This window comes from Arctopsyche grandis, chromosome 12 (genome assembly GCF_051622035.1).
Source record: "Arctopsyche grandis isolate Sample6627 chromosome 12, ASM5162203v2, whole genome shotgun sequence".
Taxonomy (NCBI): Eukaryota; Metazoa; Arthropoda; class Insecta; order Trichoptera; family Hydropsychidae; genus Arctopsyche; species Arctopsyche grandis.
In genome coordinates, this window is record NC_135366.1 from 30100095 (window position 1) to 30115292 (window position 15198).

Below are 15198 nucleotides of genomic sequence, written 5' to 3' on the forward strand. Positions count from 1 at the left end.
CTATGGATATCCACCATTGGCATGTGGTTTCTGTGTTTTTATTTTTTTGATAAGTTATTTTTTATATGAGTTAGAAGCCGCCAAACATCTATAAAATCGCCTCTTTTTTACACCCACGAAAAGAGTCCAGCGTGTTATTTAACGGTTGATTTTTAAAAAAATATAACCACACAAACATAGAAAATATCTTTCTCATACCGATGATGAAATATTTTTTTAAAATTGGTCCAGTTTCGGATGAGAAAACTGGAAAATACGAAACCTCGATTTTGTCGATTTAAAATAGATATTATCTGGTCGAAGCGCAACTGACATTCGCATTCACTCAATATATAATAGATATTGATATATTTTGTCGCATTCACTCAATATATACATTCACTCAATATATGTATATATGTATACCGAAGAAAGGAACGGCAACAAAATTAACGTTTCGGGTATCCAGTCCTTTTAAATATACAAAATTCGACGTGTGGACAAACACAAAAATTGTGAAAAATCTCGCTCTTTATTAAAAAATTTTGTTGATTTTTCCCACAGTTACATATGTACATATGTATGTTCTAAATAAATGGGATTTAATAAAATCTCACCTCAAAATCAACATTATTACGAATTCTGTTTCATGTATAAGCTTAAATCTACAAATAATAATATTATAGCTATACATATGCACAAAGCGTAGATATAGTACATATGTATGTATATATTTATGTACAAAAGGGCGCCCTTATTTCACGAGTCGATGTTTGAAACAACACAACAAAACAAAATAACATTTGTTGGGCCCCCAGGGCTCATTGTTGAGTCCTAAATATCCTTCAGTATCGCTTTTGTGTGCTCGATATCAAAGCTCGATGCTAATATGCCCCCATAATTTCTTATTGTTTATTTTTCGTAGTTTCTTATTTAAATTGTTTAAAACGTCTAGACGGACTTTTTCGAATCGCATAATCCAATATTTTAAATAGAAAACGTTTCTGAATTTCACGAAACATCTCGTTATATGTAAATTCAATCATTTGATCAGCAAAACTTTTATTAAGATGCTACATGTCTCTCTATGCGCATTTATATGTATGATATTTTAAATCCTCAATTGAAAAAATGGCCATTCGTTTTTCTTATGGTTTTTGGCGTTATTAAAGACACTACGATAGTCAAATTTGTCGATTTCGATTGAGACATTTTTGACAAAAAATAAAAACTTAAATAAATAAAAAATCTTTCAATTACACTGTTTGACAAATGACGACTTTTTTTTGGTTCCGAGACGAGATAAGACTTTTCTTATAGATCTATGCGCAGTGAACACGAATCTGGTAATAAAAAATGTTCGTGGCTCGAGATTTGGAGATTGTATGTGTGTTTTAAATCGCGCGATTTTTCTATATCTTGGTGTTGTTCGGTCGATGTCTTAAAATTTGTCAATTTCCTGTTCAAAATGAATATTGAAATCTATATTCGGGTATTTTATCTTTCATTTGTAGTACTTTTTAGCTTTCAAATATCTCTAAGTAGTCGTCCAGTTCAAATCAAAAGTCAAAAGTACGTATTTTCACTTAGGATTTTTTCCCACTGTTAATACTCTTTTATATTGAGTATTTTGTATTGAAACATGTTTATTGGGATAATGTTCTGGCCACAGTATTTTTTTTTTCGTTTAAAAGGGTTAATTGGAAGTGTGCTGAATTTTAAATCGGTAAAATTGCGAGCTAAAAGCTCGTACTCGTATTTACACGAATCTAAAATGAAATAATAGTGATAATATATAAAATTATCTTTATATGAGAATTAAATAAAATTCTACTTAGAACAATCATATTTCGACTATTCGTTTATTTTATCGGGGTAAGCCAGTTATCAATAGAATTTTTGTTCTTAATTCACAAGAATAGTTGAAATATCTCGTCTCTGAAACATTTTTCGTGTCGAACAGTGTTATTACCCAGCGCATTATTTATTTATATTTAAAATATTTGAAGAACCGCTAGCCATTTCAACTAAGATCACTTGACCGATTGTATTGTTTTGTGTCTACCTTATTTGTAAGGAGACAAATTAATCGCCGCTGAGAAACAGTCGAGAGAAATTACATGCACGATTTTGTATACTCATTAGCGAAACATGTTTATAAATTTAAAAAAAAAATGTTTATTGAATTTTATTGTCTCACAATAAAATAAATAAACAAAATTTGTCCAAAATTCATAGATAATTGAATTAATGGGGGGGGCGCGCGCGCTTAATTCAATCGCTTTGGTTATCGCATTACGAGCCACATTAATTAAATACAAGACACTCCCCAATATTAATTAGCACTGTGATCTCATTAACAATTGATACGTATTATTGCTGAAATGCGAATTAACCCACGTGGAGTGTGCGGTATTTTGTTTCTAAAAGTGAACCAAATATTATATGTACATATGTAGGTATCTCCACTCGAATTAATCACCATTAACAGTTTGCCGCCTCTGACCGCAACACCGTGTTTATTTCATTGGAAATTTGCTTTTATTTGCACACACTATTGAGTATTGTATTCTAGTTCATTTTATATTTTAATAAATTAATTAAACATTAGCATAGTTAATAATAACCAAAAGATCCTCAGCAATGATTAATATTTACACATGGACGTACATTAAGAATATATTTAATTTAACAATCTTACAAGTAATCTCCTCTTAATCTAAATATTTTATTTTATTTCAAAAATTGAAGAACACGAAACATTTCTATATTATAAATTATGTACATATGTATGTATAATAGCTTATTATACTAATTACTGTATATTTCCAAGTTGCAAAATTAACTTTAAATATCTGAAAGTAGCGTGCCAATAATTTATTTATTTATTTAAAGTTAGGACCATTGTAGCATTACAGGAATTCCTAATGGTCAAAAATATAACAGAAAAGAAACAAAATAATAACTAAAGAAATTAGACATGACAAAAACAAAACATATATGCAATATTTGATTAACCTCAATTAAATCTTTTGAATATATTTTTGGCTATTTCCCGATTCACTTTATATGTTTGTATTTCCATTAAATGTCACTTGACATCCTATTCTTGTAAGAATAAGTATATTGGTCAATTTTATTTTGAAAACTTACTAATTTTTTTTTTATATTTCTGTCTTAAAAATCCATTTAAATGGGTAATATAAATTAATTAAGGGAGTTAGTTATACATATTACCAAATTCAAGCAAACATCACATATAAACGAAATACTTATCTTAGTAAACAGGTCTAATACTTAGCTAATCAGCCCTTTACCGAGCAATGCTTGGTCTCACGGGCGTCATTTCAGCTTTTCAAATTTTTGACCAGCAAGGAATGACTTTCTAGCGGGATGGTATAATATACTAAACAAATAATTATATAATATTAATTTTATCATTTTTTTTAATAAAATTAATAGTAAAATAATTTTAAAGGATAAACGAGTTTTACAAATATCTATCAAAGCAAGAAAAACAATAAAAGAAAATATACTTGGGAGTTTATATTTTTTTTCTGGGAAAATATCGACGTGTTTATACCTGACAGTGTTCTGAAGAATTTCAATATTATATTTTTGTAGGATTAGTATTTTAATTAAAGTTCATAATTATACATTAAACAACGTGGAAAGTCCCGTTCAAATATAGGGGGGGGCGGCTGCTTGGTCTTCCAGTTTGCCAAATCATTAATTAATGTGAGTCCCTAATTAATATTATTGAATGGTACATGTTATCCAAAAACTCGAACCAATTATTTTAAAACCGATCAACAGTCGACTGAATGCGTTCAATTCTCTTTGTTCCTTCAAAATGCATTAAAATAGGCAATAAATTATTCGGTTAGTTTTATACCTATAATTCCAAAAGTTCTCGGCAAAAAAAATGAAAAATTTATCAGTAATTAATTATAAACTTGAACAGTAACTTATTCTAAATGATCAGTGTAATATAATAAACAATCAGTAAATTATTCATTTTTGTTCAGTAAATAATTATTTTTTATCAGTAAATAAATACATTTTGATCAGTGTTTTATTTAAATACTAAAAAGGATTTTCCATCATTGAAATTATAATATTTGACAGTTGGATGACAGCGCGTCGCCCCGCTACTGTCCATTCCCACTATCCTCATGGTCCACACACCGTAATATCCATCCAAACACATCGTAATATTTATTTTTATTTCATCAATATAAAAAAAAACATATCTTAGCAGTGAACACCTAAATATTTATTTAAGGGTCAGGTTTAGTTAAATTAGGGTTGGCCCTATTCATTTAAGATCAGATTAGGTTAGGTTAAGCTAAGGTTGGCCCTATTCATTTAAGATTAGGTTTCTAGTGTCGGTATTTACTAATTTAAGATTTTTTAAACTAGGAACCATAATGAGATATAGCAACAATGACGATTTTCTGGCTGTCAAAATGAAATGGTCATTTTTAAATGATATTACTGATCATCTTATAATAATCATCTACCATTTCATCTTATTATCTGATCATTTTGGTTTAATAATTGATTATTTAGTTTAATGACTGGTCATGACTTTTTCCCTGACAACCACGTCCTTTCCTTCTCCTCGTCCTTGTCTATTAATTCTATTAACACTGTGGACTTTGAATTCGGTTGTCTCAAATTGAAACCCTTGCGCTCTTGTGGTCCTGACATGATCCCGGACTTCATACTAAAAGGATGCCCTGATGCAGCCCTTATTACATGTTTTCAATTTGTCTCTTCAATCCTCTTCCTTTCCAGCGTTATGGAGGTGTACCCGGATTGTCCCCTTACATAAGGGGGGTGATAAATCCTATATAGGAAATTATAGGCCTATCTCCCTATTGTCTAGTCCTGCCATGGTCTTCGAGATCATACTCTACAGATACATTTCCAAATATTTTCAAAGTTTTATGATTGAGGAGCAACATGCATTTCTGCCTGGACGCTCTACTTTTACGAATCTGTTTAAGTTTTAATAAAAATTTAGTTTAATAACTGGGTATATGACGACTGATCACAGCGTACTGATCATTTAGAATACTCACTGATAATTTCGAAATATTTACTCACTCTTTAGTTATTTTTGTTGATCAAAAGCTGAATAAATTACTGATTAATTAAATACACGCCATTAAAATACCCATCTCACAGTACGTATTGTATAGGTACATATATTATACCTAATAATACATATTTAACTTTTGAACGATACATTCGAATAATATGTATATTGAAAAATTAAGTCATCACGCAAAAGTTATCGCGTATTGATTTTTCGGTCCTTAAACAGAATTGTATCGCAAATTGAATCGCATTCTTGTTCGGGTCCTATTTTATTTATATTTTCTATTTTGATTTGCGTCAAAGGATTTCGCCCCTTTGATTCTCTTCATTCAATCTGAATAACGATATTATTGTGATACCGATAGCTCTACATGCAAAAGCCCAATTTACACACACTGTGTTGATCCATAGGATCCAAAAGTATTGAATTTAACATGGATATGTACATATTTATATTGTACATAGTATGTCGGTATATTATGGCATCTTATATTATGCCATCATGCCATGTACATACATATGTATATAGGTCCATCATATTATGCTCAGGATAATGCCAAACTTTCGCTCCATCAATCACTGTCTTTTGAATCATTATCGGATACACTGATTTTATAAGGTTTTTTATAAAATACCATGACGAGCTTATTTCGTCAACTTGATTTCTCGATAACTTATTATAAAATATTATACGTAAGCATGAATTATTATCAAGCAAACACATTTGCCCGGGCATTTTTTATCGGAGCATTTTGATTCAGGGCTCCGAGCCCTTCCGAAACCAGCCAAGATTATATGTTGACCACTAGAAAACTAAGCCCAAACATTGTTTTTTTTTTATATACATATATGTATATAGCGCACAATAAGTAGATATATCGTAAAAATTAATGTATGTATTTCAAAAACGGCAAAGGGCAAACAACCAGCTTTATTTCCGTTGATGTCTACTATATAGTAATTAATATTTGTAGAAATATGTGGTCATAGAAGAACAATTGCTTTATATTTTTCGACACATGTGTATGTGTCGAAATGTATATGTATATATAATATAAGCACAGCTATATATATTTCGTGAATTGCATATTCGGAAATAAGTATCTATATTAATACAGATGCTAAAACAAAACAAATTAATGAAAATATCTAAAAAATATATCTTATAAATCTTCTTGCGTAAATTATTTTATATTGAATATTTCAAATAACTCTTTTGAAAGCTCACTATTCATACATATGTATGTATACTTATACTGAGAAAGGTTCACTTTGACCAAATTCACGGATTATTGAAGAGTGCACTCACACTTTCCTATTGTACATTTTCGCTCGACGTATTCATAAAAGTCGAAAGAAAAAGTACACACGCATGATCTACGACCCGTAAATCTTCTTTAGCGTCTTTCAGGTGTGACTCGTAGTGGTAATAAAAGTTTTAATTCGTTAGAAAACAGTTGGTGACATTATTTATGTATTGTTATCAGATGTTGGTGTGGGCTGTCGTACGTGCAGCATTGCGCGGCGGGGGCTCTGCTGCCGGGGGCGCAGTCTACGGGGGCGCAGTCCACGGGGGCGCAGGCTCTGGGGGCGCAATCCGAGGCTTGGCAGGCGACCCGCCACACGCGTCCGGGCCCCACGGATGCCTATGGCACCATCGAATTCCAAGGAGGACCACATCCAACCAAGGCACAGGTACGTACGCTCGAATACTCCACCTTAGAAAGGACCTTGATGGCATCCTTGATGGAATCCCCATCAAACTATATTTGACCGGCGGACTCAGTTTTATTGGTATTTCCAATTAGTATTTAACTGCATAAAATAGAGCGGAAAATTCAGACTTCTATTGGCTATTAAAAACTGGATGAAAGAACTTTCAAGTTTTTACACGCGAACTCAATGATCAAAATATAAAGTTTAAGTCTTGAATTGAAGCGTATCTCATATTAAAAGTTTCAAAACTTTTCCTAGCATATATAATATATATGTACCTTTGTATAATGAAACATCCAAACTCTTATTACACATATTTAAATAATAATTCTATAATGGTTAACATGTACATATACTTACATATTTATTTATTATTTTATAATAATAATAAAAATAATATGACCAATGTGACTTGACAGGTTGCCCTAAAGTGTCACACCAGTCTTACAATAAAAATTACCAATTATTCATCTCATTCAAATAGACTTGTGTTGAATCTCATGATACTGACCAGCTCATCAACATGAGAATTAAACAGATTCAAATGTTCATCTATCATATTCTTCTTCTTGTTAATGCCTTGTCCGCATCCGGACGTTGGCGACCACCTCGTCGATTATTTGAATATATCCGCATCGGTCTTCAGCGGCTCGGAATAGCTCTTCGGCGCTCATATCGGTCCACATGCGCATGTTTCGAAGCCAAGATAACTTTTTCCTGCCAATCCATTTTTTTCCTTCTATTTTCCCCATGGTTATCAAACGAAGAAATTCGTATTTTGGACCCCGTATCATGTGTCCGAGGTACTCCATCTTTCTCCGCTTGATGACAGAAACAAGTTCTCTGCCTCTCCCCATCATGCCGAGGACAGCTTCGTTTGATATCTTTTTGGTCCACGGAATCTTCAGCATACGCCTATAGACTCACATCTCAAAAGCTTCAATGCGGCTGATCATCTTGGTTTTCAGAGTCCACGTCTCACATCCGTGTAGTAATACTGTCCAGACGTAGCTCTTCGCGAATCTCAACCGCGTATGAAGATTGAGATGCTTGTTTGTAAGCGCCGCCTTCATTTTTACCAATGCTGTTCTAGCCATCTCGATGCGGATTCTTAGATCTTCATCTGGGTCCATCTCTTCATTCAGCCAGGTACCCAGGTATTTGAATATTTTTACTCTTTCTATCACCTCTCCATCCAAGGTTAGATTCCCGGTGTCTGTTTGCATTCTATTTACTATCATAAATTTTGTCTTCTTTAGATTTATGCGCAGACCTCTTCGATTGCTTTCTTGATGTACACGGTCTAGAGATCTTTGCAGGTCTGCTAAATTTTCAGCGACTAGTGCCGTGTCATCAGCATATCTTATATTGGTGATCGTCTCGCCGCCCATCTTGATGCCCTCCGCCTCTTGGAGAGCATCGTGGAAGATGGATTCGGAGTAGGTGTTAAAAAGAGTAGGTGATAGGATGCATCCTTGTCTGACGCCCCGTTCTATAGGAATCTCATCAGTGAGAATCTCATCTCTATCATAATAAGGAACAGGAAAGCCTTTACAAGAAACGAATGCAGACGTTTTCACTGGAATAGGTTGGAAAAGTAAATGATGACGCAAAGCTCTACCACATTCAGGCGCCCAAAATTTAAATTCCAATAAAATCGAAGGGTTGTCAATTCTTCCCTTTGATTTACATACATATGTATATGTATGTACATATCTTTTTAATGTACATGCATATATGTATATAGACATATTTATATATATGTATATGTATGTATATTGAAAAAGTAGAATATTCTAAATTAGATACCTATCAATTATTTTTGAAAAATATATTTTTTCCCTTCCATTAACTTTGTGTCGTCAGATCAAAGAGAAAATAAAGTTAAAAAAAAGAACCGTACTTTAGTACATTTGTATATCATAATAAATACTATACTTATAGCATATATACATATGTACATACACATGTCTATATGCATAGTATTACATATATTATATTTTACCTACATTTCGTATGTATTATATTATTAATATAATACATACGAATATGTAGGTAAAATCGCAATTCTACGTATTCCAATAAAATAAACACATTCCTGTCATATATTCCCGGGCTTTTGAATAAGTGATGTATAACACACAAATACACTGTCGATGTGATCGGAAAGTAAAACCAAGATACACCGCAAAAAAAATAAGCTCACAGAGACAACCGAGTGATGGATTCGAAACAGACCTCAGATTTATATATGTATAATATGTACATATGTATGTAATAAATATTAAAAATATCAAAAAAGGCAACATACTTTTTCGAAAACCGTTACGTATAAAAAGTATTATATGTTTATATTACAGACAAAATTATTTCGTACATACGTTCAATTTTCGCATTACGAGCTCAATGAAATACTTTGCACTGACTTTCTTCTCTTATGCGAATTCGGCGCAGAAAATTCCTTATTTTCTTTTCATCTCAAACGAGATTAAACATTCCTTTCGGCAAATCTGGTAACTTTGTGCCAAAATCCAAGGTATAAAAAATTGAGGCCTTGCCGTACAAAGCCTCACACCATTAATTAATGCTCGTCGTATATTTATATATGTACATATTTGTAGGTACATATAATACTTTATTATTTAATTTTTACGTGCACTAAAAATTCAATTTTCTCGAGTCATAAAATTCTGTAAACGTTATTGTTATGATGACATTCTTCGGGGTGCTAGACCGAACGTATGGTCTTATACGAATGTGCAGCCACGCTTTAATAAAAATTCCTCGGGAACACCACCTGGAAAAAAACCTATTTCTGTCTCTCGTCGTTATACAGAATATATACAACTTTCTATACACGTCATAAATTAAATCTTATGTTTCGTTTCCAAGTTTCAAAACATATCCATCAAAGGTACCAGATTTTCGTGAATTGTTCGAGCAGTTGATTTCGAGCAATTTACCGGATACTAATTTTATAGCAAAAACTTGTTGGACAATCTTCATATTGATCAGTCCCCATGTATTATATGTATAAATAGAGGGCAACGGTCAGTTAGCTTAGCTTTGTATTAGGTGTTATCAGCTCATTACTAGTTCAGTGATGTGACCAGTTTGTTGCACTGCGCCACACGACCGGCACTCCCTCTACCACTCTAAGCCGTAATAAAGGAAAATAAATCAAAAGGAAAGGAATATTATTAATCATTGCCACTTACTCATTTCTCCACTTGTACGAGTTTCCCGGCGTCGCTGTTTTTGTATTCGTCTTCGTAAAAGCCGTTTATTAGAAATCCTTATATTGTTACGTATACGTAACAATATAAGGATTTCTAATAAACGGCATTTCTGATTATCGGCAAACTAAGTGCTGTCGGATAAACAATGAATGCGGCGATAGCGGTACTCTGTCGCATTCCCATGGAGTTCTCAGAAGTGACCCATACCGTGGGTCTGAGTGTCGTGGGAATGCACATCCGAGTACGTGACCATAACAATAGGTAAACAAATTAGACGTCGAAGATGTCCTGAGAGATCTATCCCTTATAAGGCGATATCAAGACATTCTGGACTGAGCCCTGCCAGTGTGTGTATCTCCTTAATCATCAATAAAGCTGTGAAACGACGTTGGCCTTTTACTTGGATCCTCCACCCACCCCTACGCAACAATATCTTTCCTTTTTGATATATTTATAACTAATTGGTACTAAACTGCAAACGGGTCGATGCTTCTATGGTTTCTGGTCTCTCGTATGTAAGTCTAATGGTATGTCTCTGGTGACAATCAATGCTGGTCGCTTAGCTTTGGCGAGTTCCGTGCCACTGAGTAATACAAATGGTGGGGTAACACTGAGTAATACAACCAAATTCTCTAATCTATCCACAATATTTATTTCGATACAATACCCCTTCGATGTCGGACTCCTAACCCTTACAAAACCCATCTAATCTACAGTACCATGAAATTATATTCCAAGTTGAGAACTATGGATTTTAATAAACACATACGAGAACTTTGTATCTTCTATGTACAAATTTATGTAAAATATTCAGGGTGTTTTCTTTTCAAACCATGAAATAAGAGATGAAACTCAAAATTACCACCACGGAAGTGAAACAAAAGACTGTAGCATGCCTTAGAAATCGGCATTTGAACATAAATTATAAATAATTTTAACAAAATATTTGTTTTATTTGACATTAGAAATTAAAATTGATTCGCTTGTGAATTGCGACCTTTATTCGGCGCACTCTCTCACTTTGGTTCTTAGACCCTAAATCTGATAATTGGCAAGACATCTGTATGAGTGATATCTTAAAATAATCAGGCATGTTTTTAAAAAGGTTTTACTTCTTGAAAAAAAAATTCAAGATTTTTCTTACTAGACCCATTTTTGAAAAATTGTTCCTCTCATATATTTTATGTTGACACAGATGGTTGTATTTGTTTTTATTTGATTGAATAAACATCAGAAAATAATAATATACTAACATATCACTTTTAACTTGGGCAGTATTAGCAATTAACTGTGGGATTTTGGTGTTTTTACTAAAAATCTTTAAAAACGAAATTAAAAAATAGTATAAGACTTTGGACTGGGTTATTTGTGGCTCGAAATGTTTTAAATAATATGAGCTATCAACCGCTTAAGGCTTGCACTTCATAACACCCTTTAGACTTGGAAATCCCAATTAGGATCAAATTCGATCGTTTCACGACTTTTTTACTATTGAAAGTACAGATAGATCCGAATGAGAAAACTCTTATCGACTTCCATCTTCTACAGCTCTGCAATTGATGATGGAAAAAAATTGTTTTGAAAGTTTTTTACCGTGGAAAACTCACTCAACCGGTGCATTTCTCATAAATCCCATACTTATATACGAGATATGTAGCTCCGTAATTTTCTTTAACGAGTTCAACTTTAACCGTTTCTTTTCATTTTAAATATACTGAAACTCGTATTATAATTTTAATAATTTCATCATTTTTAATATTATTATATTTTCCAAGCACGCATATGTAGATATATACATATGTATATACATATATACATACCTACATACATACATATGTACATATGCTGCTTTTTAATTAAATATTCTACCAATACGTAAATACATACATACTTGCAAATTTTAGCGAGCTGTACAATTTCAGGGTGTACAATTGTTTTAAAAACTTTTTGATGCAACAGTGTATGAACAAATAACGAGATAAAACATAGTGAATTTTATACATTTCCAGTGAAAACCGTCGGGTTCATATATCATTTTAATGTGCATCGAATCCTTTGTACATAGACAGAGACACGTGACACTACAACAAATTGTATTCACAATGAATTTTCTAGTACTCCATTTGTTATGTTTGTATCTATTTCAATGCAAACAGCTAATTTATATCATTATAAAACTGGTTCCCAACCAATTTCTTATCACGACACTTTAATAATGGACACGTTTGTATGAAGATAACACATTAAAAATGTTTTTTCCGTAATATAATTAATAAAATTATCAATCCGGTGATTGTATTTGCATCTACATAGATAAGCATCTTCCAAATTTTCGCCATGTTTTAAATTCAAACTCGATCATTATCAGCATTTGTTTTGACAGTCAATAGTTTGTAACATAAAAAATATTAGATAAGTGCCGAATAGTTCTTCTGTTGATTTCAAAAATGCATCCCATACTTTGGGTGTAAAATATGAAGCAGGTTTTGAAGTCGTGCTTTTGCTTCTGTAAGATAAAGCTTTAAAGAACTTCCGCAATTCATTTCCTATAACGTCTTTTTTCAAATGCAACTTCAGATTCCTCTTGAATTATTAAAGATTCTTCCTTCGTAGTTGGCGATCCTTTCGAACAGTATAATGTAGATTTTTATATTAAAATGAAAGGGATGTGAGTGCATCGACAAGAATGGAGATTTAAAAAAAAAAAACATTTTGAGAGCTTTGACGCTGACGACTTTGATTACGATTATGACAACAACTACATAAATATATAAATTATTAACATTCTTTTAATGTATGGTGTACTTTTTATGAAAATTAGCTGCTAGACAAAAAAGATGGCCATTGCCCTAAAGCTCCATAAATAGAACTTACATTCAAATAATAATATACCTAGACAAATGAATTCAAATCATTTTACGTACATATGTATTCGTAAATTGGCTTATTTTCTTTTTTTCCATTTTTTCCACGAGTAAGTTCTCCCATTATGTACATATATCTTTTAAATCCAGATTGGATTACATACATACATATACATATAAACGTATGTATGTAGGTATTTCAGCATCATATGTATGCAGGTATCAATACCTGGCAAAATGTAATCCTAGCTGATTTTTCTTCTCAAACAAAATTTAATGTCAAAGGATTCTTCTTTTTTCAATACAAAAAAATCATTTTCTCCGAGCAAAATCTTCGGTTCGCGAATTGGATTGAAAGTATCATAGCGACCGATTTCAAAATTACTTGTACATAAATACATATATGTACATATATACATATGAGCTGTTATATTTGAAAGTGGCACAAGTTCACTTTTCTTAATTTTGAGAAACACCTCGCAATATATTAAATATAATATAATATAACGCGTTTGCGTTGCCGCACTTTTTTTTCTTCTCCTGCGTACCTCTGGTTGAGAGATTGTTTGAGATTAAATCCTTTTTTTTGTTTAAAGCTACTCTGTAATGTCATTATTGCAAAATAAACAAATATATACGAGTACACGTGATTGCGATCTTGGATTACATTATAACAAATTTAATATAATATTCATATGCATAAATATTATATGTGCATTATAATAGCCTTCAAAATGAGTTAAAAAGAACAAAACAAAATCGCGTCATTTCATTAGTTTTAAAATTGTATTTTTTTTAAACAATGCCATACCTTTAATAACTTTCATTTTGAAAGTTTCAATTGTAAATAGGTTTTTGAGCTCTTTTTCCTATTATGCTGTACAATTAACATTAGAATAATATAATACAATGATTACTAACCAAACTAAAATAAAATTGTAAAATAGAAAATGATCAGTAGATCAGTAGCTATTAAAATATAATAGATATAAGCTCTATTGTGAACATAATTTCGTAATAATAAAAAGCATTTAAAAATCAAAAAATTGTGAAAGTTACCAGAAATTTTAATCTTCAGATGATAACGATACATTATTTGCCACATATAAAACTTTGCAATACAAAAAAAATCCTCATAAATGCTATTATAAAGTTTTTCTTAAACTATATCCACAATCTTTAGTTGAATAGCAGTCGTTGATGGTAATTTTAAATTTCCACACGGATCATTTGCTCGATTAAGTAAGTGTTCGTTTTGTAAGCCAAGTTGGAGTCATATTTTCGTCGAAATCGCGACTAAAAAGACTCGAGCGTAAGCTGCTTCGGATTTGCGTCAAAGGAAGGAAAATTGGAAAATTCCTAGAAGTGGCTTTTCACCGCACACACGTGTTTATCCTCCACCTACCTTTCACTCCACTCCAGGCACGCATATTTTGTTTATTTGCGAGCTTGTTTATTTTGCTCGTTGCTGCTTATCGTAAACGCTCAGAATACTTTCAATACATATTCAAATTGCACGTGTGTATCCTATTGCCATAAAATTAATATAAAACAACATAAGGCAAGAAATAAACCATCACAGAGAATTTTGTATGGCTTTGATACCGTTTTTCGAATTTTTCTTGTTCGAATTGGACATGTATGTACATATGTACATATTTAGTATACATATATAATATATAAAATTATTTTCGCCGTTATCGCGTATTTATCCAGCAATGCTCGGCCTTCCGGATACTTTATGAAATGCATTAAAATGTCATTGATGCGAAGTGTTAACATTTTCCGACGAGGACCGTATCTGATAACGACCAATGAAAAGTTTGGCACTCTCCACGAAAGCTGAGAGCTTAAGTGCATTTCTAGAAAAAGCTCAGGTTAGATCAGAAGAAACTCATTTCATTTTCAAATTTTCCACCAAATTGCGAGCTGCGTAAAATAGATTGTTTCTGTCTTATTTTCTAATGTATTCATCACGTTTCAAAAATTACAACCCCTAGATTAAGATTGACCTGAAAAAGCACTTGGAATACATTGTATTTACTCGCTTTCAAAAATCCTTTATAAACCTTTTGATATTAAATACTGATAGCTTGCACGTGTAAATTTTATGATTAATGATTAATATTCGTGCTCCAACTCGATAGTGTCAAAGTCTTTGACTTATCAAAGTTTTTCCAATCTACATACAATTGTAAAGGCATTTGCAAAACTTATATTAATTTACCCTGTTATTTCAATCAAATCGTTTCCCAGATGAAATATTTCGATTTACATACGTACACATTCGATAA

The 15198-nt window shown here is 32.2% G+C and overlaps 2 protein-coding genes across 3 annotated transcripts in view; one reads left to right on the forward strand and one right to left on the reverse strand.

The window, feature by feature from the left end:
- The window catches only part of LOC143919699 (uncharacterized), a 492686-nt gene that overhangs the window by 259481 nt on the left and 218007 nt on the right, over positions 1-15198 (reverse strand). The window lies entirely within an intron of this gene.
- The window catches only part of Trpm (transient receptor potential cation channel, subfamily M), a 154205-nt gene that overhangs the window by 95254 nt on the left and 43753 nt on the right, over positions 1-15198 (forward strand). For both annotated transcript variants that reach the window (XM_077442150.1, XM_077442149.1), the window contains one exon: positions 6573-6780. In XM_077442150.1, coding sequence (XP_077298276.1) covers positions 6573-6780 — 208 coding nt within the window. The remainder of the gene's footprint in view (positions 1-6572; positions 6781-15198) is intronic.